At 34.8% G+C, this 25,282-nt stretch overlaps 1 protein-coding gene across 1 annotated transcript in view; it reads left to right on the forward strand.

Moving 5' to 3' along the window:
• The window catches only part of Ninac (STKc_myosinIII_N_like and MYSc_Myo21 domain-containing protein ninaC), a 1,002,000-nt gene that overhangs the window by 728,846 nt on the left and 247,872 nt on the right, over positions 1–25,282 (forward strand). The window contains 1 exon segment of the mRNA XM_074259010.1: positions 11,768–12,567. Within this exon segment, the coding sequence (XP_074115111.1) occupies positions 11,768–12,567 (800 nt within the window).

A 25,282-nucleotide genomic window follows, 5' to 3' on the forward strand; every position in this document is an offset into this window, starting at 1 on the left:
TTTTGCGCACTTCACCCTGCGGGGGACTGGAGGACGATAGCTCAAAATAAATAAGATTCATTAATATGAATTACGTTAAATAAAATTTGTGAAAGTGTAAGTTTTGGTGATTATAAAAATAAATCTCAAAAAGGAGTAAAATTTGGTTTTAGTTAGTTCATTTCATAAAATAAGAAGCCTTAAGAATGAGCGGCCCAAATCCATCCAACTCTATCCGCTGCAAGGACCAACCAAAAGGCCCATTCAGGAAAAAGGCGCTAACAGCAGCCCCGGAATCACGGATCCGGTAATAAGAAACGATCCTGCAAGTAGTAAGTACATCTATACTCAATAAAATCCGTGTACAGTCTCAAGCGAAGGCGTGGTAGTTTCGTCCGTCGAAAATGTCCCACAAAAATAATTATAACAACGGAATTAAAACCTCCGTTGCGTATTCTTTAGAACCGTTAGTCAAAACCTCTACTGTTTATACTACCACTTAAACGCCCTTGGACAAAATATCAATTTAACGAATATACAACTTGAACTGAAATACAAAATATTATTAATAATTCAACCGGGACGGACCGACATCTGACGAGATCTTCAACACTTGCGTCTTCAGGCTAGGTAGGAAGTGCCACAGTGAGTAACAACTGTGACAACTCTATTCCGCGAAAAGTCAGTTTATAATTTATAACGAGCCTCCCTTACAGCATACATCTTATATCACTGCAATATTACATGCAATAAAAAATTATCATTGAAAAACCAAAGATAACGAATATAGTTACATTCAATTGACCACTATTTATTAACTGTTCGTACGGCACGCTATAAGAAGCGCGCTGCAGTTTTTTTGAAAATAATTATTTGCAATAAAAGTATATTTTTTTGCCTTTTGACATCTTATAAGATCTTCTATGAGACCTTTGAGTATGAACTGGTAGGGTGATTTCTACTTTTTATTTCTATGAATTATCACAGAATGAAATTTTAAACTTCTGGCTAAGAAAATTGAAAATTTTTAATAGTCGGAAAGTCATTGGTTTTACCCCGTGTTACGTTCCCAAATTTTGGGATAATCAATTTTTAAATAGTTTAAGTCCAGATTTTGACCTCATTACGATGTCAATAGACTCCAAGTGGGTCATGTCACTGATTCCTCCGTGAAGGACTTTTTAATAAATTTTTAATTTATAAAATATGGTTTAATATTTACTTCTTAATTCACCTGCCTACAGGACAATAGGAAAGTTCGAGTACTTGGAGTTGAGGGTTATAAAAAAGCCGACAAAAGAAATATCGAGGGTTTTTGAGCCAGTGACGCTTTTGAGAAAGTGAGGCATTTGGCAAAACAGTGAGTCAGTGTAGTGCTGGGTAATCAATTCTGTCATCGAGATTTAGGATCATCAAGACAGAAGTCAATGTACAATCCGGAATTTGGAACTCTTTACTTGGAGCCAGATAGTTCATTGGAGACGAGAAAGAGACCAACCAGCCGCTGATTTCGCCAGTTTTCAACCAGGACATCGGTCAACGTTTGGATAATTGGGAAAGTTAAGTCAGGTATTATTATTACAATTAATTCAGGCCAAGTTTAAACTGGGAAATTGAGATGCTGAATTGACTGTAATAAAATTTTGTCAATTAATGATCGCTATTGTTTCAGATGTCACTTTTAAATTAGTAGATTCTTTTATAAGTAAATTATTCATCAATGTCATTTATTTCGTTTGTTACAAGCCTTTTAGTTATGAGAAATTATTTAATTAAAATTACGTCGATAAAATTTGAAATCGTAGAAGCAATTGTGTAAATTAGGATAGTCAAGGTCATTTTGGAATATATGTAGTTTGAATATTTAATAAGGCTTGTTAAATTTGTAGAATTTGAAATTTGGAACTGTGTAAAATTAATTCTAGGCCGTTGGACTGAATTTAATTAATTTAGTAAATTTAGTGAATTAATTTATTGGAAAAATTGTTTGATGAATTTAATACAACAGTGAGTAAATAGAATAAATTGAATTTAGTTGAGAAATTTTGGTTGATAAATTTTGGTAATGAATTAAGGGGGGAAATACGTGTAGATGGCCGTTTTCGAGCAGATTTTAATCAATTATTTTAAAGTATAAAAAATTAATATTATTTATTCAAACTTTTGGGTTATTTTAAACATATATTGAAGAGTAAAAATTTATATTTACAAGAATAAAACTTAAAAAGTAGTAAAGATATCAGCTGATGCATCTCGTAGGTTGTCGTCCGACTTCGCAACTGGTGTACATCATGGAGGCCATAATTTTTATCTGAAATCAATGCATCAAAATTATTACTTTTTTTAGACATGTATCTTCTATATGAACCTCATTTTAAAGAAAAAAAAATTTTTTCATTTTTTTGACGGCTGTGAAAGTAAGTCATATTTTTTACCTTTTTTTTGTTTATTGTTTAGTATAAAAAAATTAGTTAAAATGAAAAAATTGCTTCTGATTGAGGTTCATATTCAGCACAATTATGTAAAGAAATAATATACTAAATTTAAAGATGATTGGTTAGAAACTTTTTAAGCTAGAGTGTACACTAGTTCGAAAAAACTAGTTTCGAGAAAAACGCGTTTAAAAAATAAGTGATGAAAAAAGTTAAGGTGACCGTCCCTTTTTTCTCATGCAATAATTTCTCGCGAAATAAATTATCAACAATAATTTCTTGTTCGATATTTTCACAAAGGCAATATTTCTCATTGTCAAAATTTATTTGGTATTATTAATTATTATTAAAATTAATATTCATTTAATTATGAATTTTTAATGATAAAGTGATAATAAAATATTTGAGAAACTTTTAAATGATAATTTTTTGCTCTGTGAGAATTGTTTTAATCAACAAATTTTTGAGTGAGAATTTTTTGCATGTGAGAAATTTTTGTATGAAAAATTTTTGTTCCGATAAATTGTTACTGGTAAATAAAGCCACAGTGCCAAAAGGTTAATATAAAGTTGTATTAAACAAATTGAAACAACTTACCAATTAATCAGCTATTCCAGCACCATATTGTAAGCCTTCTTCAGCTTCATATACTTCATTTTGAGAATGTAGCTTTTCTTTTCATACTTTTCGGGCTTCTTTACTGTCCCAGGAGCTGCGTTGATTCTGACGGGTTACGCGCTGACTGTCGGATTGTTGTGCGTGACTGAAGCTGTTGTTCCCAACGATGAGACCTAACTCGTTCATGACTAATAAAATACTTAAACCACTATGCAAATGTTTAGGGGCCATACGCCAAATAGTTGAATTAAAACTTTCATTAGCATTTTGAGTATGGCCTCCTAAACATCTCTCCAATAAATCTACCCGGGATAAATCCTGATAAATTGGAAAAATCGCTTTTTGAACGTCAGGATGCAAAGGTGTCGGATGTTTTGGAGGTTCTGTCCCCAGAGCTTTAGCTTCGTTCCACTTACACCAGCTATCTACACCCTTTGGACATTTGTCATGTTGTGGATTATCATCTGTTGATATCATATGGAAATAAGTTGCCAATATCTCATTTTTCATGTCTTCAACGCTATTTACATTTCTCCTAATTGCTAGTCCATAGTAAGTGCTTAATTTTTTTATTAAAACTTCTGTCAACTTTCCTCTTCCGCCCAAATGTTTTTCTTTTTTTACGCTCCCGAGTCGCGTTCCCATTCTTTTTTGCACATGACCTATACATTCGCTTTTAGTTACTGTCAGTTCATCACCATACGGGTTCAATTTTATCACTGCTGAGAATGTTTTGGAATCTCCATCGCCTATATAATTACCGTACTTTACTTCGTGTAATTCTTCTGACCTTATAAACATCGTTTTGATAGCTTCAACTTCCATACTTTCCGCAGATCCTTCATGTGTTTGTGTGCAGCTTTCTTCATCATGGTTTTCTTCCCAAGCTATATATTCCGGTGAAGTTTTCGGTTTGTTCTTCCATATTGCACACGCATGACAATAACTACTCCGAACAACTAAATCTACAACCTTTCCAGTATAATAGCCTATTAGAGTTGTAACGCCAAATAATGATTTGAATCCTCGTTTCCTCCAAGTTCCATCACCAGATACTTTAAAATTAAGGAGAGGTCTTTCGTGCTTCTCATTTTCTTTTTTTTTTCTTTATCTACAGCTTTCTTACAACAAAATTCAAATATTTTTTTAGCAGCACTGTGAATATGATCATATATCGAGTTGTAAGTATTTTCACAGATACCAGTACCTATGTCCATATAATTACAAAATAAATTAATTCCCTCTCGGCCAACACCCAAGAGTCGCATGACAAAAACTATCCTGCGATTTATTGCAAATCCATTATTTATAAAAGGACCTGATGGAATTTGTTTCGATCCGCACATGCAATTAACAACGAGCTCGAATCCGAGGCCTCATATTCCACTTTCAGCAAATTTAACATTCTGCTTACAGTTTTGACCTATAAGAATATCCGATAAAGCTGTGAAGACGGTAAAAAATTCTATGATTCTATAAAATTGTAATGAGTTAACAATTACATTTTCACTCATTGTATTTGATAGCTTTTTGGCACTTAGACTCTCGTTATTATCACCACACTCGTTTGATTCAGTATTTGAAAACTGATTTCCGTGAAAAGATCTTTTGCGTGGTCTACTACGACGAGCACTATCACTACGTCCTGTTTTTGGATACGAAGACATTTTTTACTAATACTGCAAACACACGCTACGAAGGTCGGTTGTGAACTAATATTACACTATGGTTTGTTACAAGGACACTAATACTTCTAGTAGCTTCTATACGAATAAAATAAAAGAACATCTGCCCATTTTCCCTTTCTCTCTTAAAAATATATACCTAGAAGTATATGAATGACTACCTACTCGACCCTAACCGACCGCTCCAGTCAGGTAATTATGTTCTCGGGCGCTGTACCGAGCGCACTTACCAAACCGCTTGTAACTTTTGAACGATTATACCGTGCCTAACCAGTTTGGAGACCGGGTCAGTAAAATGCCTATATCTCCGAAAATAATTCGAATTTTCAAAAATCCTTTCGTACACATATTCTTAGATAGTTAAACTTTGAAAATATGAAAAAAAAAATCGATTTTTTTGAAATTCTAGACTAGACTACCCCCTTAAGAATCGATTTTCATATATAAGGCGCCCGGTATGAGAAAAATATGAGAGGTAAAATCTACTGATGAATGACCTCGTTACTTTTTTGGTGCGCACCTATGGTGTGCAGCTTTCTAATTTGGTTGTGAGTGTCTTAAGACGTACATAGTGTATGCTGCAACGCGACTATACCTATATGTTATTGGGCTTGTTTGTTTCTATCAGTGTCAATGTACTTATATTGCTGTTTTTGTTATACATATCAATAATTAATATTGTTATTGTGAAGTTATTATTTTTATCATTATATTTTGCTAAAGTGAACTGAATGTATTTTTAAATAACTATGGCAGAAAGGGGTGTAGATAATATTGCCGGAACATCTAACAACCACGTGGGTAAAAGGCACGTTATAATTCATGTACTATATGCATGAGCATGTGCGATTTGTATTTATTAAATATTTAATAATTATCGATGTAGTTCATATAAATATATATTTGAGAATAACACATAAAATTAGATATTTAATCCAATTTAGACAATTTCTAACCTAACCAAAAATTAATTTTTTTTTTTTTCGATGTCTATAAATTCCTCCAAGTTATTATGATTTATTTTATGAATAATTTTTAAATATCAATTATTCAAGTCAATAATTCGATAATATTATCTGAAAAATCAACAATATTTCTTTATTATAATGATGATTATATATAATAATGTTTTTATAAAATTTTCTTTCGAAAATTTATTTTTTAGCATACTTAAATAATTTTCATGTACTATTTATTATTGTGCGTAAAAGATTTTGTGACAATTATCTTTTTATAACCATATTTTGTTAGTTATTAAGATAATATATTTTAAATAAAAAATTAATTATAATAGTTTTAAAAAAATGTTGATAAAAAACATTTTTTTATCAATTTTCTTAAAGTTGGTTAAAATTTTTATAATTATGCATTTATAAATGTTCTAATTTTTTTTTTTTTTTTTACATTTTTTTACTAGGAAAAAATCTAAACCACCTCCAAAAACTCCAGCCGAGAAACAGCGAACTTACAGATTGAAAAAAAAAAAATTAATGCAGGAAGCACATATGTGCCGCGAGATGTACTTTGCCTAACGGTAATCACATTGTTATAGTTTCGATTTACATTTCTGTTAATCAAAAGGTTAATGATGTAATAGATTTCATTTTTGAGGCATTATTGTCTTATACAGAAGGTGGATCAAAACTACTTGGAATAGAATACCATTTACTGGCGCTCGTACTAAGCGGCGATTTTAATGTCGATCTTAGCAAAGATGACGGATTGAAATTAATACAATTTTTAAAATCTGAACTGAATTTAGATATTGTTTCTGATAGAGCAATGGGGACAACGAGGTATGGTACAACCATTGATGCGGTATTTTCGAGATTCGTGAACCACGTATCTACCAACGTCCATGTGTCTTATTTTAGTTACCATAAACCACTTGTCACTGTAATTAAAAATGAAAGTAATGTTGATCTAATTAATATTGAAAAATAATATTTAAAAAATAAATGATAATTGTCAGATAATAATAATTACATAATTTATCAACATTCCTAATGAAATATTTGTGCACATCTGAAATTGACTATTATGAAAAGTTTAATATAAAATATTTCGCCGATTAGTTATAATAAATGTATATAAAATGAATAAATATATATTTATATATGTATATTATTTTCATTAATTTGCTAATTTACCCTTTCATATGGTATTAATCTTATTTTCAGTTGGATAAACTCTTTTTGCGTATGTTTAGACAATCGTACTTAAGGAGTAAACTCCACTCGTGCGTCGGAGCTGACACACACAATTTTTTTTTTTACTTACAACTCGCTAAAACTTACTTTGTACATACACTGTTTGTATATACACTAGGGTGTGTCATTTTGAGGCGATATTTTTTTTTTTACGGCTATACCAGAAAATTTGGTAGTATATAGAAAATAAAAAATTATGCCCCTGGGCTAAAGGTTTTAAGTCCAATAGCGGCTTAGCTCATCACAAAATTCGATTTCCCATTTAAATAACAAAGGAAAAAAAATTTTTTTTTTTCAAGTGGACTTTCCGTTATTAAAAAAATTTTTTTTCGAAAAACCTTCTTATGGCTTTTATAGGTAATTAAATTCTCTACAAAAATGGTCGAAGACTGTAGAACCACTAGTTTCGAAGTTATACCCCGTTAAACGGTAACATTTAAAAAAATACACATTAAATTCCATTTAATTTTCAATTTATTTACTCTTACATGAATAATTTAATTTTATTGCACTTTTTTGAGCATTAAAATTTTTAATTCAAGTATTGACCCGTTTCAATATAATAATCTAAGTCAATTTATTATTAATTAATCGTTATAATTACAAAAAATTTCATTTTTTCATTTATCTAAAAATGGTAACATTAACGTCTGCTTGTTAGCATTTGGAAATTTTTTCCTGTGTATAGTGACAACTTGCAATAAGTACTGTTTCTGCTCTTCATCAGCAGTTAAGCTTTTATTGTAGGCTTCAATCAGTTGGACCGCCCGTTCCGCAGTATCATTAACAACGTGTAAATCTCTTAAAATTTTTCGGAATGTAACGTAACTTTTGTCAGATATCCACTGATCAGGATGTAAATTTAAAAAATCAGTTGGGAGTTTCAACCTTTTAAAAATAATCAACGACTCTTCTGATGCAAAGTCATACAATTCTTTGTTTAGTAAGGAATTAATAGTAATATTTTTTCCATTAAAACGTTCAAAGTTTTTAATTTGACTTTTTCTTTTCTGAATAGATTCAATTAATTTTAATTTGATTTCTGCGTTAACATTATTATCAAATAATGACAAACAAATAAGTTGTTCAGATAAATACCACAAGTGATGGCTGAATTTTTTTGACGCAACTTCTGAAATATTTTTATTTATTTTTTTATAATTCAGTAAATCTTTCATAAATTCTAAATCCTGTCGAGGAGCTTGGATTGTTGAAGGCGCACGATACCATGCTTTTATGTATACTAATACGATGAAAATACAAATGTGGGGTAGTCCCGACGCCTCTGTCCGGCTGAGTTAAAATTGTTCTTGAAAAAGATAAATTTTTAAGGAATATATTGCTTTAGAAAGCCATCACGCATGATGTGTCGGGCCAGGAGATTTAAAGTTCGTATTTTCAGCAGGTCGATTGCCCAAAAACACTGATGATAATTCCAATAGTTCACGATAGTCATCACGTGTTTGATGTTCCTAGAAATAAAAAAGTTTTATATTTCAAATATATTATAATAAAAATTCGAAATTTGAAGTTTGATAATATCTAATTTAATTATGTTATTCTACTATATAAATTCCCAATTTTTATTCAATAACACTTATTTAATATTTTTGTTATATCTTAAACTGTAAAATTATGAAACGATCATTTTATATACTTGCAATTGTTGAGAGATGAAAAGCAGGATGTCATCTTTTTTGTCGTGGATCATCGAGGCTACCATTTCGTCCTCTAATTCAGTTTTATAGTTATTTTTATTAATATTTGGCTATGACTGTTGAAATCAATTGAATACTATCACATTTGGACTTGAAATAACTGGCCAGTAAACCTCAAAAGCGCATCGTAAAATTAACTCGTAAATATGGTGCTGACAAGCAAGATTTAATAAACTCTTTCCTATTTTTTTTTTCTAAGAATTTGCACACACCTTTTATTTCACCTACAAAAATACGAACTTATTAGACAGAATTGATAAACAGGAAAATGTCAAGTTGAAAAATAATGTACCAGTATTGACACTCGTAGTGTCAAAGCATAAAGCCCCAACTCCATCTTTAAGGTTCCAATCTTCTAGCAATTTGAAAATTACTCCACTTTGACCTAAAGAACATGAGTCACTCAATTTTGGCACTTCTAATATTTGTTCTCAATCAATACCCGTTACAAGCACTAGAAGTCTTTCAACTTTTGCTGAACCTGTCATTTCTGGCAAGAGTTTTCCATCCCAATGCACAGTTAAGATACTGGTAGGCTTGAAATTAGTTTTAATATTTTCTCCAATATTTTTTCTGTCTTGTTTGCGATGTCTGTAAATAGTACTAGGGCATATATTTATTTTCTCTAATGGAATACCCAAACTTTGCGAAACAGCGCCCAAAATAATTGCTGCATTCCATGGTGTTGTATTAGTTCGATCTAGCGCAGCAGATGCAAGAGGTGTCATGAGGTTTAATTTCCGTTCTTTGGAGGTCGTAGGTAGTTGATCTTCAAAATTAGAAGGTATTCGTTGCAATGAATCAAAACTATCAGTGTGAGTTTCATTTGAAATAGTTACATTTGAAATTGACTTGCTTAATTCTACAAAAAATTAGATAGAAAATTATGTAAAATATCACTGAAATAAAATTACATGAAGTTACCTTCCAATAATTGCTCAGATTTAGAATCTGTTTCCTCTGAAACAAATGGTATATCACTACGACGTTTGTTGCTCCTTTCATTTTCCAAAAATGTTTGTTGCTCGTTTGTTAAGTAGATATTCTTATTTCGACTTGCTATATCGAATAACTTTTGAGATAAAAGTTTAAAATTTTCTTCTTTAGTTTTTTGGGTAACTGATTTTGTTCGTGTACAGTTTTTTTTAATTTTAATCCACTTATTATACAAGTGTTTTAATTTTTCAGCACTGTTTGGATTTTTCATCACAGAAATTCTGGTCTTACTCCAAATAGTATTCACTTCATCAATAACAGTCTTTATACTATTTTTAAGGTTAGGATTTTTAGGATTTACGATTTACCCAGAGATTTATAATTAAATATCAAATAACTGAGTACTTCCTTGATTTAATTACAACACCTAATCACAAGTAGTACTAGTAAGAAATACAACTTATATTTATTGCCACGAGAACTTTATATATTTTAGCAATGATATAAAACAACACCATACACACAAAACATTAATATTACGGAAGTTAATCAATGTTGATCGATGTTGAGTGCACCAATTGATGCAAAATAATTGCCGGCCGAGAAATAAAGAATAGAAAGTTATTATAATGCTTAACCGCAGAGAATGACAGAAATAGGAAACAGCACCATGATACAAAATATCGAACTAAAAAACTGTAAAAATATGCGCGGAAATATGATTTTAATCCATAAGTGTTATTATTTCACAATAGTAATAACTATTTAATCATAATTCGACTTAGATTATTATATTGAAATGGGTCCAATACTTGAATTAAAAATTTCAATGCTCAAAAATGTACAATATAATTAAGTTATTCATGTAAGAGTAAATAAATTGAAAATTAAATGGAATTTAATGTCTATTTTTTTTTAATGTTACCGTTTAACGGGCTATAACTTCGAAACTACATTTTTGTAGAGAATTTAATTACCTATGAAGGCCATAGAAAGGTTTTTCGAAAAAAAATTTTTTTTTCCTGTGTTATTTAAATGGAAAATCGAATTTTTTGATGAGGTAAGCCGCTATTGGACTTAAAACCTTTATCCCAGACGCATAATTTTTTATTTTCTATATACTACCAGATTTTCTGGTATAGCAGTAAAAAAAAATATTGCCTCAAAATGACACCCTAATATACACTATTTGTAACATTGACGCGCAAAAATTAGAAAAAAAAACTCAAATTTTCGAAATTTGAAAAAAAATTCATAGAAAAAAGCCTAGACGTAGAGGAAAAAATCGGCCAATGGGGATAGATTCAGAACATTTGAATCGTCATATTTATGTCAAAATTTTTTACAGGAGGATTTCATTGCAGACCAGTGTTATTTTGTTTTTTCTAAAACATTATTTTCTAAGCTAATCTTCTACATAACGTTTGTGGTTGTTATATCTTTATTTTTTATTATCTGTATAATTTGTATACCTAACTTTGTAATACACTAACTTGTTTATCTCAATAAATTGAAAACACATACAATTAAATTCGTTTATTATTACTTATAAAATAAGAAAAAATCTCCATTACAAATAAAATTGCAATTAAGCAATAGAATAGGTTAAGAAAGCGGTAAAGTTCAGATATTTAAGATTTACGTTTTATTGACCATACGCTCTATCACTCACTCCGTTCGTGACACTGGCGTATCTGCATTTTTAAGCTATTTTTAGAGGTTTTTCTGCAATCTACTTTAATTTTAGAGACTAAACCACTTAAATACGCTATATTTCTCTATTCAGCTCATTAGAATACCTAAGAAATATACTTAATTGAGGTAAAAAAAAAAAAAGATTTTTTCCTAAGCTCATTTTTTGCGATTGTGTTCCTATTTTTGGTGGTTTCTTGTAGTCTAGTCAAAATTTTGGGGCTGTGCGAGGCAAACTTTCCAAGTATTCGGATTTAACGAATTGAACTCCATAGACCTAGATAGATCTAGTCGAGTGTACGAACCAATTTTTTTGTGTTCTTGAGTAATTATTTGTTCAATCATGATATAATAAAATGAACTTCTTTTGGTGGAAGTTTCGTTTTTCTTATACGATCTCCAAAAGTAAATTCCATAACTTTATCATGTAAACATTATTATAAAGCAAATATAATGAATAAAACTAACAATGTCATGTTTTTTGTATGTTGATGTAGCAAGATAATGAAGAAGAACATACACCGACTATATCTTTTAATTTTTACGATAATCAAGAGGTAGTTGAGCAATTAATGAACAAAAAATTCGGAATTTTTCAAATAATTGATCAAGCTTCTCGTCAGTTTGAAGATGTCCAATTTATTGTAAAAAAATTTGAGTATTACAAAGGAAATTCACATATAAAGATCTTAAGTTCTCATGAATTCTCAGTCGCCCATTATACAGGAAAAGTCAACTATGATATAGCCGATACTGTTGAAAAAAATAGAGACTTTGTTTCTCCTGAAATGATAAATACAATGAAACTTTCATCTCTTCATTTAATCAAACAAATGTTTATCAACAAGTTATCTCGAACTGGAAATCTTATATCAGAATTAAACCTAGTTGAAAAGCCAGAAGAAACTGAAATCCACAAAAATTTAATGCCGTTAAGATTAAACGTAAGTCGAACGTTTCGTAATGTAACAACTACTTTCTAATGCCATGATTTTTAATTTGATTTTCAGAAAAATCGTGTCATTCTCAGAGACCAGTATTCACAGACAAAAAAAATGCGTTCGTGTACTTCAACATTTCGGAATGTTTGCATAGAAATACTAAACAACTTATCGGTAACCCAAAAAATTGGCACACATTTTATACGCTGTATTCGAGCTGATTTGAAAAAAGAACCTTGGGGTTTCAATCGGTATATAGTGAAGCAACAAATTAAAGCACTTGGGGTTATAGAAACGGCGTGCACTAGACAAGAAGGATATGCTTATCGAATCCCGTTCCAAGAATTTCTTCGAAGGTACGTAGTATTATTTACTTTGATGGATATTATTTTTTTGGTTGATGTTATTCACTCGGTTGTTGCACGTGCAACTTGAATGTCAAATTCTATGCTACATTATACTTTATGGATTCTATCAAAATTAAACAAAATAATACGTTTTCATAATGTATTCATCAATCATAAAAAGTATTCCTTTATTTTTAGTCTGAAGAAAAGTTTTATCGAGTCAAAAATTGTAAAAGTTTAAGTTAATCGTACTAACATCAAAAAGTTTATCATCATTCTTCCAGATACTATGTGTTAGCAATTTAACTCGAGAAGACTACTCGGTACTGGAGTCTCTTTAACTATGAATAGAGATTTTACGTGACTTGAGTTGAGTGTGATCTTGACAAAAACCTTTGTGTTGGTTAACTCTGAGAAAGGCTGATTTGGTTCTGAGACGACTCGATTGAAAAGTTTCTGGTAACATTTGGGGCAGCAAACTACCGAGTACGACCACAAGTGGCTAGCGGTGACTCGAAGTCACTTACTCTCAAAAGAGAGCAGGTTAGAATTGAAGCTCGTATTAAAGTGGTTGAGCTTGGAGCTCTGAGAAGTTCTGGTGTAACCGTTGATGCGATAACAAGCCTTGCGCGCTTGTTATCGAATAACCATTGAGATATTTGTAAGCCTTGCATGCTTACCGTTGACTAACTTCTGATGAGCTTTAAGAAGAGCTGTTTAAATTGTAGTTCTGAGAGAGCTGTTGTCACTAATAAATCAATAACAAGCTTTGCTCTCTTGTTATCGGTCGACTGTTAATAATTTGTAAGCCTTGCGCGTTCACTGTACTCTTTATATGAGATGGTCCGTAACTGTAGGTGAAAAACTCGGCTTCTGATGTTATAGACACTTTTTAGGGAATCCGATGGTCGTAGAGTTGAAAATACTAATGCCCGAGGTTTTTCAGTTTTCAAAGATTTTTATTGATATCATATAAATATAATTAACATAGTTATTACAATATTATTACAGCATTTATGATTTCTGATCGTTGGTCTCTACTCACATTCGATATATATAGTTTTTATTTATGTTTTATATACTTTATGAAAAATATCATACAAGATATTTATTATTTTTAGGAAAAAAGTTTATAAAAACCTAATTAGACTTATAATTATAATAGTTGTTATGTCTTACAGATTAAACTTAAAACTAGTACTAGAGAGTTGCTAATTGATTACGATCAATTAGCATTTGGTTAGGCATTTTGCACTTATGCCATGGATTTATATTCATATCACAGCAAACATTGTTCATGAATTCTAGTAGTTTTTGACAGATTCATAAAAGTTCATAGTATGACGATAAATGATGTCTTTAGTTAATGGCAAACCTGATGGCTTATTTAATTCTATGAAAGATGTACAAGACTTAGTATTTATAGCTATCTGTATTATTTTATTTTGGATTTTCTGCAACCAGTCAAAATTATATCTTTTAGAATTACTCCATATTGGAGTCGCGTACAGTAGTATAGGTCTTATACTCATAGTGTATATAATTAACTTATTTCTTACAGATACTTTACTGTTTCTATCGATTAATGAGTATAAAATAGAAATTGCTGCGTTAGCTCTGCTAATTAGATTCGATATACGTTTGTTAAATTTGAGTTTAGTCTCGAGTATAAGACTCAGATACTTCGCGCCATCAGTTATTTTCAGTTCTTAACCATCCATTTTAAGGATTTCGGTAGATTTCTTTTTATGCTTAAATATTATAAATTCGATTTCATTTACATTAATTTTTATTTTCTATTTAATACAGTATTCTTGTAATATGTCTATGTGTGACTGAAGGTCTTTAATTATTACATCTTTGGACCAGGAGGTGGTTAACACCCCTGTATTATCTGCAAATAAAGTTAATGTTATTTTATTATGTTTTAGAATATCATTGATTCATAATAAAATAGCAGTGGTCCAAGAATGGATCCCTGTGGTACACCTGCTGTTATTTTGCATTCAGAGCTATGAGTGTCCCCCACCGTAACCCTAAATCAACATTGACTTAAATAACTAGCAATAAATTTGATTATATACTTTGGTAAATTGTAGTTTGTGAGCTTATACACTACTGGAAAAAATTAAGGGATCAAAAAAAAATTCCAAATTTTTCGGTAGTTTTCAACAGGCCGTAACTTTGAGAGAAATGGTCGTACAGGAAATAAAAAAAAGGAAATTGTAGCTCCAAGTGTCTAGTTTTTGGATTAGAACTTCAAAATTTTGTAGCCTCCGCGGTTTCTGAGTAATCGTAGAAAAACCAGCAACAAAAAAATTCTCAAAATTTTTTTTTTTTTTTTTTTTGGTCTACGGGCGTAGAAAAATTTTTTTAGATTAACCACCATAAGGATCGGATACTTTGTTCATTTAGCTTTAATTTCTTTTTTTAAACACCCTGATACGTCCACTCCTCGCTGAGATATCGGTCTTCAAATGGAAAAGGATCTTTTTGTCTTTGATTATCGATATCTCAGCAACCAATGATCGCACAGAAAGTTAAAGGTGGGTTTCAAGAACTTGAATGAATTTCCCTTAACGACTGTCCATTGTTTTTTCGAAAAACAATTTTTTCTTTCCGTCACATGAATTTGAAAATGCAACAAAAAAGGGCTTTTAGTAGTTTTTGGAAAATCAAGCGCTGGATCGAAAATATTGAGGAAACCACTAATGTTAAGTGTGCCTTTTACAGTCCAATATGTCCACAAAAACCCTACAAAGAATCAAATTAATCCAGCCAGCCGTTTTTTTGTTTCACTTGATCGAATTTTTGAAAAATTAAAGGATCACGTTTTTGCTCTGAAAAGCTCATAATTTTTAAAAATGAGAAAAAAATTGTTTTTTCGAGCTTTTTCCACATTTTTGTTCCAGAAAGTGCTTAAATTGAAAAAAAAAAAAATATTTTTTTGAAATTTTTTCTCTTGAAAAGTTTAAGAAAACAATTACCGCCGGCATTAGCATTATCCAAAGCGTACCACGTGGAGGTCGCGCGGTCGGATTTACGCTTCTGTGTGTGTGTGTGTGTGTGTGTGTGTGTGTGTGTGTGTGTGTGTGTGTGTGTGTGTGTGTGTGTGTGTGTGTGTGTGTGTGTGTGTGTGTGTGTGTGTGTGTGTGTGTGTGTGTGTGTGTGTGTGTGTGTGTGTGTGTGTGTGTAAGGTATTTCAGGAGAATTGAGACCCGGTGGCTCGTCAGTTCCACCGTATTTAATGACTCCAAACTCATTCTCTGAAGGTTTTTGTTGGTTCAATACCGGGTATTACCACCCCTGTTTTCAATAACGGCTCTCAAACGTTCAGCCATGTTTATGCAGACGGTAATTTGAGGCTGCGGAATGGTATTCCAAATGTGCTGAAGCGCGCGCTCCAAAGCAGCTAAGTTCTGCAAATTTCGATACTCTCTGCGCAACCGACGGCCCATTATGTCCCAAACGTGCTCTATGGGGTTAAGATCTGGACTCATTGCTGGGTGTCGCAACAATGTGATGTCATGCCGCTCAAAGAAGCGCCGGGTAATGTTGGCTGTGTGTGGACGTGCATTATCTTGCATCAATATGAACGACCTCATATGTTGTCGTCTGCGCAGAACAATGGGCCTTAAAATTTGGTCGATGTAACGTCTAGCTGTCAAATTTTCGCGTACAATTACCAAAGGTGTTCTCCAATTTCGTGAAACGCCGCCCCACACCATAACTGATCCACCGCCGTAGGCAACGACTGGACGGACAAAGTTCTGGCGAAAACGTTCTCCACGACGGCGCCAAACGAGAGGACGTCGATCGTTCCCATACAGATTAAAACGAGACTCATCAGTGAATAAAACATTTGTTCATTCCCTCAAGTTCCAATTTCGATGATCGTAAGCATACGCTAAACGAGCTCGACGATGTCTTGCTGTCAACAGGGGTACACGATTAGGATGTCGTGCGTGTAACCCAGTTTCACGAAGACGGTTGATGATTGTTCGAGAGCAAATGTTTCGCACTTGATGCCGTCGTCGCTGTTGCTGTTGTTGTTGCTGTTGTCTGCGATTGGGGAAGTTTCGAGCGACAATATTCGCATTGACGAAAGGTTGTCGTCGAACTTCTCTAACAATTGTTCGATCATCGCGGGCATTAGTTACTCGATGGCGACCTTGTCCGGGGCGACGATGATATTGATTCGTCTCTTGGTATCTGGTATAAGCTCGAGATACGACAGATTGACTTACACCCATCCGGATAGCAACTGCATGTTGAGTGTAACCCTCGTCGATAAGAGTCACTAACCGAGCGACTTCCACCTCCGATAAATGTCGTCTAACCATGATTAAGAATCAAAAATCAGAAATTTTCAATTTTGACCAAAAAATTAAAAAAAATTTTTTTTAGCGCAGAGGGATTAGTTTTGAAAAAAACTGTTTAATAAAGCAATTTGCTAAGGATTCACAAAAAGAAAAGAAAAAAAAACTCCGAAAAGCGTATGAAAAAAATCAAAATTCGATTGGGGGTATTAACTTTTTTTATTAATTTAATTAAAAGGAGATCAGTAGAATCAAGGAATGCAGCGGTGGAAAGGTGATAAAAATCATTAGGCGATGGTTTTTTGAGTTTCCTTAACTTGTTAAAAAAAAAATTTTTCCAAAAAAATTTTTTTTTTTAATTTTTTTTTCGAAAAAATTTTTTTTTTTGAAAATTTTTTTTTTTTTTTCAATTTAAGCACTTTCTGGAACAAAAATGTGGAAAAAGCTCGAAAAAACCATTTTTTTTCTCATTTTTAAAAATTATGAGCTTTTCAGAGCAAAAAACGTGATCCTTTAATTTTTTCAAAAATTCGATCAAGTGAAACAAAAAAACGGCTGGCTGGATTAATTTGATTCTTTGTAGGGTTTTTGTGGACATATTGGACTGTAAAAGGCACACTTAACATTAGTGGTTTCCTCAATATTTTCGATCCAGCGCTTGATTTTCCAAAAAACTACTAAAAGCCCTTTTTTGTTGCATTTTCAAATTCATGTGACGGAAAGAAAAATTTTTTTCGAAAAACAATGGACAGTCGTTAAGGGAAATTCATTCAAGTTCTTGAAACCCACCTTTAACTTTCTGTGCGATCATTGGTTGCTGAGATATCGATAATCAAAGACAAAAAGATCCTTTTCCATTTGAAGACCGATATCTCAGCGAGGAGTGGACGTATCAGGGTGTTTAAAAAAAGAAATTAAAGCTAAATAAACAAAGTATCCGATCCTTATGGTGGTTAAGCTAAAAAATTTTTTTCCACGCCCGTAGACCAATAAAAAAAAACTAAAAAAATTTTGAGAATTTTTTTGTTGCTGGTTTTTCTACGATTACTCAGAAACCGCGGAGGCTACAAAATTTTGAAGTTCTAATCCAAAAACTAGACACTTGGAGCTACAATTTCCTTTTTTATTATTTCCTGTACGACCATTTCTCTCAAAGTTACGGCCTGTTGAAAACTACCGAAAAATTTGGAATTTTTTTTGATCCCTTAATTTTTTCCAGTAGTGTAAGAAAACCACCGAAAAAAAAATTTTCGAAATTTTTTTGGTTTTTTTTTTTTAATCTACGGACGTGGAAAAAATTTTTTCGACTCAACCTCCATATGGACCGGATAGCTTGTTTATTCAGATTAATTTCGTTTTTTTTAAATCTCGATACGAGCATTTCTCGCTGAGATATCGATGTTTGAATGGAAAAAGATCATTTTGTCTTTGATTACCAATATCTCAGCAACCAATGATTGCACAGAAATTTTGAGGTTGGTTTTAAAAACTTGAATAAATTCTCTACAAGGATTGGCAATTGAATTTTGAAAAAAAAATTTTTTTTCAATCATTACATGAATTTGAAAAAGCATCCAAAAATGAGCTTTTTGTCGTTTTTTGGAAAATCAAGCGCCCAATCAAAAATATTACGGAAACCACTGACGTTAAGTGTACCTCTTACTGTTCAATATACCCACCAAAACCCTACAAAGTTTCAATTCAATCCAGCCAACCGTTTTTTTTTCCTACTTGATTGAATTTTTGAAAAAATTAAAGGAGCAAGAATTTCGCTCTGAAAATGTCATAATTTTTATCAAAAATGAAAAAAATTTTCGTTACGAGCTAACGTTCGTAAATTGGGATAATTCTGGCGCAATCGGCGCTTCAGGATATCCCAGACGTGCTCGATAGGGTTAAGATCAGGGCTTACCGCTGGATGCCTTAACAACGTTATGTCGTGTCTTTGGAAAAACCGACGGGTGACGTTTGCTGTGTGAGGCCGGGCATGGTCTTGCATAAAAATAAAACCTTTAGTTTGCTGCCGTAGAGGCAAGACAACAGGTCGTAAGATCTGATTAATGTAACGCGTAGCGTTTAGATTTTCGTGGACGATTACCTAAGGAGTTCGTGAAAATCTCGAAACTCCTCCCCAAACCATCACCGACCCTCCGTTGTAAGCAGCTACCGGTCGAGTGAAGTTACGTGAAAAACGCTCTCCCTGACGACGCCAAACTCGGGGTCTTCGGTCATTTCTAAACAGGCATACCCGACACTCATCAGAAAACAAAACATTGTTATAATGCTTTACGGTCCAATGAACATGTTGACGAGCGTAAGCCAGACGGTTTCGGCGATGTATGGGTGATAACATCGGTACTCGGGCGGCACTTCTTGATCGCACTCCAGTCTCACGGAGACGATTTCGAACCGTTTGAACTGAAATGTTCCGCGGTTGTTGTTGTCGTCGTCGTCGTTGTTGTTGCTGTTGTTGTTGTTGTTGTTGTCGACGTGTTCGGTTATAATACCGGCACCTTCTCTCAAACCTGGGTAGGTTTCTTACGATTGTAATTCTTTGTTGGTCTTGAAAAAGACCGTTATAATCAAGACTACGTAGTAGTCTTGAGATGACTTGTTAGTCACACGCTCTTAAATAAGAGCCTTGAGTAGTCTTGAGAAGACTTAGTTGGTTAGTTCTGAAAAGAACTGTTGAAGTTTTAGTTCTAAAAAGAACTATTTAAGTTTTAGTTCTAAAAAGAACTAATTTAACGATGCCAGTCAGCGTTTGGTGTAGTTGAGATGATCCGAGTTGGTCCGATTATTGAGTAGTGGATATACAAGCTTTGCTCGCTTGATATCCAAAGATACTGCACTGTATTGTAAGCCTGCTCGCTTACTGTAGACTCTTGATTGGCTTCTTCTTCTTCTTCTTCTTCTTGTTCTTCTTTTTCGCTCAGAGGATGGAAGTGGACTGTGAGGCAGCTCTCCTCGCTGCCTCTTTTAAACAGTCTTGTGATTTGGGAGGGATTTAGTTGGGTTAATTCATTGGCTCGCTAGCTCCGATGGACTGCGTGGGGGTTTCGAAGGTAGCGGCCCAATGACAATTTAGAATGATTTCCCACTATGAATAGAATAATTTTCCACTAGCTCTCTCGTTATGGTCCGTGCTTTTGTTAGTACCATGACTAGCTCTCTAGTCATAGTCCGTGCGATTTTTGATGCCAATTGATGATTTTGGCCTTTTTCAACATTCTCCCCCCCCCAAATTCTGCAGGAATGCAGAATTTCAATCAGGCGATTCTTGGTGAGGAGCTAGTGGGAGAAGAGCTAACTTGACAATTGGTCGAGTAAGAATTGATGTAGCTGTCTTGAGAGTGACTACTCGAGTAAGTCCATCCTTCCCTGGGTGAAGTTGAATTACTCTCGCGAGAGGCCATTTTGAAGGGGGAAGTCTTTCATCTGTTATTAGCACCAAGGATCCTAGTTTAATATCGTCTTGCTGGTTACGCCACTTTGAGATGGACTGATGTAAGGATAAGCATTCTGCTGACCATCGGTTCCAGAATTGTTGAAATCGTTCTTGAATCCGTTGAAATTGAGATAGTCTTGACTCGTTTACGGAGGTTAGAGATGGTTCAGGTATAGAGTTGAGCGCAGCTCCTCGAATAAAATGGCCTGGAGTTAGAGCAGAGAGATCTTCTGGATCATCTGATAGAGCACTGAGAGGTCTTGAGTTGAGTACTGCCTCAACTTGTGCTAAGAGAGTGGAGAAATTTTCAAATGTGAAGCTGGTCTCCGATATTGACAATTGGAGATGACGTTTAACAGATTTCACTGCAGCTTCCCATTTTCCTCCCATGTGCGGTGCCCCTGCGGGATTAAATTTCCAATTTGTACCATCATTAGTGAGAAGACGTTGAAGCTCTTTTGATTCTGATGTAGCCTGAGAGAAGAGACGTTTCAATTCGTTGTCAGCTCCTTTGAAATTGGTACCACAGTCGCTGTGTAATGTTTTGCAGATTCCTCGTCGACTTGTAAATCGTCGAAATGCCTTCAAGAAACCTTCGGTTGAGTAGTCTGAGACTGCTTCAAGATGAATTGCTGACGTTGAGAAACAGACGAAGACTGCTATCCACCCTTTGAATTTCTTTGCACCTCTTCCTTGAAATGTCTTTAATGTAATTGGTCCTGCGTAATCAACTCCAGTAGTTTCAAAAACTAATGATGGAGTCACTCGAGATGACGGTAGAGGTGCCATGAGTTGTTGTGTTCGGACTGCTCTGATTCGGGCGCAGACTAAACAGTGTTGGATAAAAGACTTGATTGGAGCTCTTCCTCCTAATATCCAACATTGACGTCGTAGGTACATTAGTGTTAGTTGAGTTCCACCGTGGAAGGTCCGGGCATGAGCATCAGCGATGAGAAGTTCAGAAAGTTTGCATTGTCGAGGTAATATGGATGGGTGCTTGCTGTCATGATCAAGTATAGAGTTTTGAAGACGTCCTCCTACTCGAAGTATACCTTGATGATCTAATCTTGTAGTTAGTCTAGAGAGGGCGTGAGATTTTGCTAGGGGTTTTCCTGATACTATGGTGCTGATTTCGGATGAGAAGTATGCTTGCTGAGTTGCTTTAATCCAAAATAGTTTTGCTTTCTCTAAGTCTGCTGGACCAATTGGAGATGTTGATATGTTCGAGTTGGGGATTCGTTTGAAACATGAGATGGCTCGTTGACATAGTGCTGTTATTCGTAGTAACTTGTTAAGATCCTTGTGGAATGTTTTTACGCATGGAAGATCGATCAAGTCCCAAATTGTTGGCTGTATAACTGCTGTTAACGAGATGCCAGGTCGTGCCTCGATATCTTCTGTTGGAGATGGAGCTACGGAGATTGGCCAATATTCAGGAGATTGAGCTAACCATGGTGGGCCTGTCCACCAGAGATGATGCTGAATTAGTTGAGAAGCGGTTAGACCTCTTGAAGCACAATCTGCTGGATTGAGCTTTCCTGATGTGTATCTCCAACTTGCATTTGGAAGTGTCTGATGAATAGTTGAAACTCGGTTTCCAACGTATTCTTTCCAGTTCATGGGCTTATTTTTAACCCATGCAAGTGTTATTGAAGAGTCGGTCCATAGAAATACGGGGACATGTTGAAGTTCTAATGTAGATTGTGTATGCTTTATGAGATGGACGAGAAGCACTGCAGCTGAAAGCTCTAATCGTGGAATTGTTAGCCTCTTGATTGGAGCGACTCTAGTTTTTGAGCAGACTAGAGTGACTTTTGAGTTTCCTTTATGATCAGTGACTCTGAGGTAAACAACAGCAGCCATAGCTAGTTGAGATGCATCGGAGAATCCATGGAGTTGTACTGAGTATGAATTAGCTTGCAGATTAATCCATCTAGGTATTCGAAGTTCGGTTAACTTTGAGATATCTTCTCGAAACTTGGTCCATTGATTTACTGTATCAGGGGAAAGTTGATCATCCCAATCAAGCTTCTCAAGCCAAAGTTGCTGGAGCAGAATTTTGGCTTTAATGACCACTGGAGAGATGAGGCCGAGAGGGTCGAACAGTTGAGCTACTTCTGAGAGAATTGATCTCTTGGTTATTACTGCACTTTCTGATATGGAGCTTTGAAATGTAAACTGATCATGAGTTGATGACCAGGAGAGACCTAATACCTTTGATAATGATTCATCAAACGTGTGAAGCGATGACTTGTCCTTGGATTGAGATGTCGATGGAATAATAAACTCTTGTGTGTTGCTTTTCCATTTATCTAGTGGAAGACATGCTGAAGCACACATGCTGTTAAGCTGTTGAGCTATTGTGTTGAGATGGTCAATTGAATCAGCTCCACCTGAGATGTCATCAACATAACTGCCTTTTAGGATTGAATCAACTGCTAATGGGTAACTTTCCTTTTCATCTTCCACTAGTTGGAATAATGTTCTGCAAGCTAAGTATGGTGCTGATCTAGTTCCATACGTAACTGTTTTTAGTTGATATTCTTGGACTTCATTCTGTTGATTGATCCAGAGAATTCGTTGTAAGTCCCAATCATCCTGATGGACTTGAATCTGTCGAAACATCTTGACTATGTCAGTCATGAAGATGAATTTGAAACGTCTGATGAACAACAATACGTCAAATATATCTCTTTGAGTTTTTGGACCAGCATGCTGAATGTCATTGAGTGATACTTGTGAGGTGGTTTTACATGACCCGTTGAAAACGACTCTGAGCTTTGTAGTAGTGCTTTGTTCTCGGAGAACTCCATGATGAGGTAGGTAGTAGACTTGTTTAGGTTCAGGGGCATCCTTTGGAACTGCTACCATGTGGCCTAATGTTTCATACTCGTGCATGAAGTCCGTATACCGCTGTTTGAGAAGTCCGTCAGATTCCAGACGCTTGAAAAGTCGTTTCAAACAACGGAAAGCGATAGCTCTAGAATTTTCTAACTGTGAGATGTCAGCTGATAGTGGTATTCGCACTACGTAGCGCCCTTCTTGGTTTCGTGAGAGTGTGCTAAGGTAATATTCTTCACATTGCGCTTCTGCTAAACTGAGAGATGGCTTTGTTTGATTTGGTACTTCTTCCTGAACCCAGAATCTTGTGAGGGAGTCTTGAAGCTCATCGTTTGTCACAGTATGAAGAGACCTGAGAGGGAGATTTCGTGCTTGAGATGATGCTGGTCCAAGAAAGGCCCATCCAAAGATTGTGTGAATTGCTAATGGCTCATCTGATTGCCCTTTAATTATTGGAGATGGTTCTAGTATTTGATTAAGCGTATCAGCCCCTATGAGGATTTCGACGTGTCCAGGCTTCAGGAAGTCTGGATCTGCTCTTTCTAGCTTGCTCAGATGAGACCAATGCTGGTCTATGATGGAGACTGATGGAATCTTAGTAGTGATTTGAGGCAGGATATGTGCTCTGATATGGACTTGTTTATGTGAGATGCAAGACTCAATGGTTAAGTTCATTTGACCAAGAGTTTTGCTTGAAGACTGATTACCCACGCCTAGGATTGGTATCACAGTGGCTAGTTGGTTGAGTTTTGCTTCTTTAACTAGCTTGGCTGAGACTAATGTCAATTCTGATCCTGGATCGATGAGAAGACGAGTTGTATGTTTTTTCATGTTAGGAGACACTACTAGTGCTTTGCAAGTAGCCAGGATTACTGCAGTTCTTGTGTTAATTGCTGATAAAGCTATTGCATTTGCCTGAGCAGGCAATTGCTCTGGTTGAGATGACTTGGAGATGTCAATTATCTGAGAGGACTGGTTTGCCTGAGCAGGCAACTGCTCGGGTTGAGATGACTTGCTAATGGTAACCTTTTGAGATGACTGCGTGGGTTTCGAGATGACGGCTGCCACCGTCATTGTGGAGTTGGCTTGTCTTCGGTTTGAGAAAGTTGAGATAGAGATGATAACTTTTCAGAGAAGGCTGCAAGAGATGTTGGTTGTTCCTTGGGTTTTGTAAACAAGCCGTGCAACAATGTGTGATGGCGCTCTTTACACAGTTTACATGTTTGAGTGTTACTGCACTTGTACAAGTTGTGCCTACCTAAGCAGTTGTAACACAACCTCTCGGTCTTGACTAACTGAAGTTTCTCAGCATCGGGCTTCGTTGAGAAGTCTTGACAGAAGGCAAGGTAATGATTCTTGCCACAGTACTTGCAGGTGGTGTTCAAATCCTTCACTCATGGCTTTGTCTCAGCTTGAGATGACGTTCCAGGTTGGTCTGAGATGACGTGATGTACTCTTGATGGTTGAGATGGCATTGTTTCTGATTTTGTCTTTCTTAAAGTGGTCTTGGACTGCTCCTCGATACTTTCTAGAGCTCTAGCAGCACCAGTTAGAAAACCAGTTAACTGTTCTAGAGATAGATACTCCGTTGATGACCCAAGGTGCATTTCCCAATCTTCGCGAGTTTTGGAGTCTAGATGATGTGTCATGAGATGAACGATGATTGAGTCCCACTGGTCAACTGGAAGTCCGAGAGCTTTCAGAGAGTTGGTTGATTCAGAAACGACGTTGAGAAGATCATTGAGAGTTGCTGATGACCGAACTCCTGGCGTCTTCAAGCGCAGAAGCTTATCCAGTTGGGCTGCGATGAGAAGTCTTTTGTTTTCATACCTCTTGACGAGCATGTCCCAAGCTACTTGAAAAGAATCGGCGGAGATCTTGATGTTAGAGATGAGACTTGCAGCATTTCCGTAGAGGCTATTTCTGAGATGAACAAATTTCTCCGCATTTGAGATGGCTGTGTTTTCCCCTATCAGTGAGACGAACAGATCTGAGAAGGCTCTCCAATCTCCGAAGTTACCAGAAAATGGTGGAATCGGAATTTTGGGCAGTGATGATGGTCTGACTGCTGCTCCTCCAGTTAGACTTGCGTTGGCAAGACTAGTTCCACTAGGAG

This window comes from Cotesia typhae, unplaced genomic scaffold (assembly GCF_013202065.1).
Source record: "Cotesia typhae breed Kobodo isofemale line unplaced genomic scaffold, CoteBio_Ctyphae contig_17, whole genome shotgun sequence".
In the NCBI taxonomy this organism is placed as follows: Eukaryota; Metazoa; Arthropoda; class Insecta; order Hymenoptera; family Braconidae; genus Cotesia; species Cotesia typhae.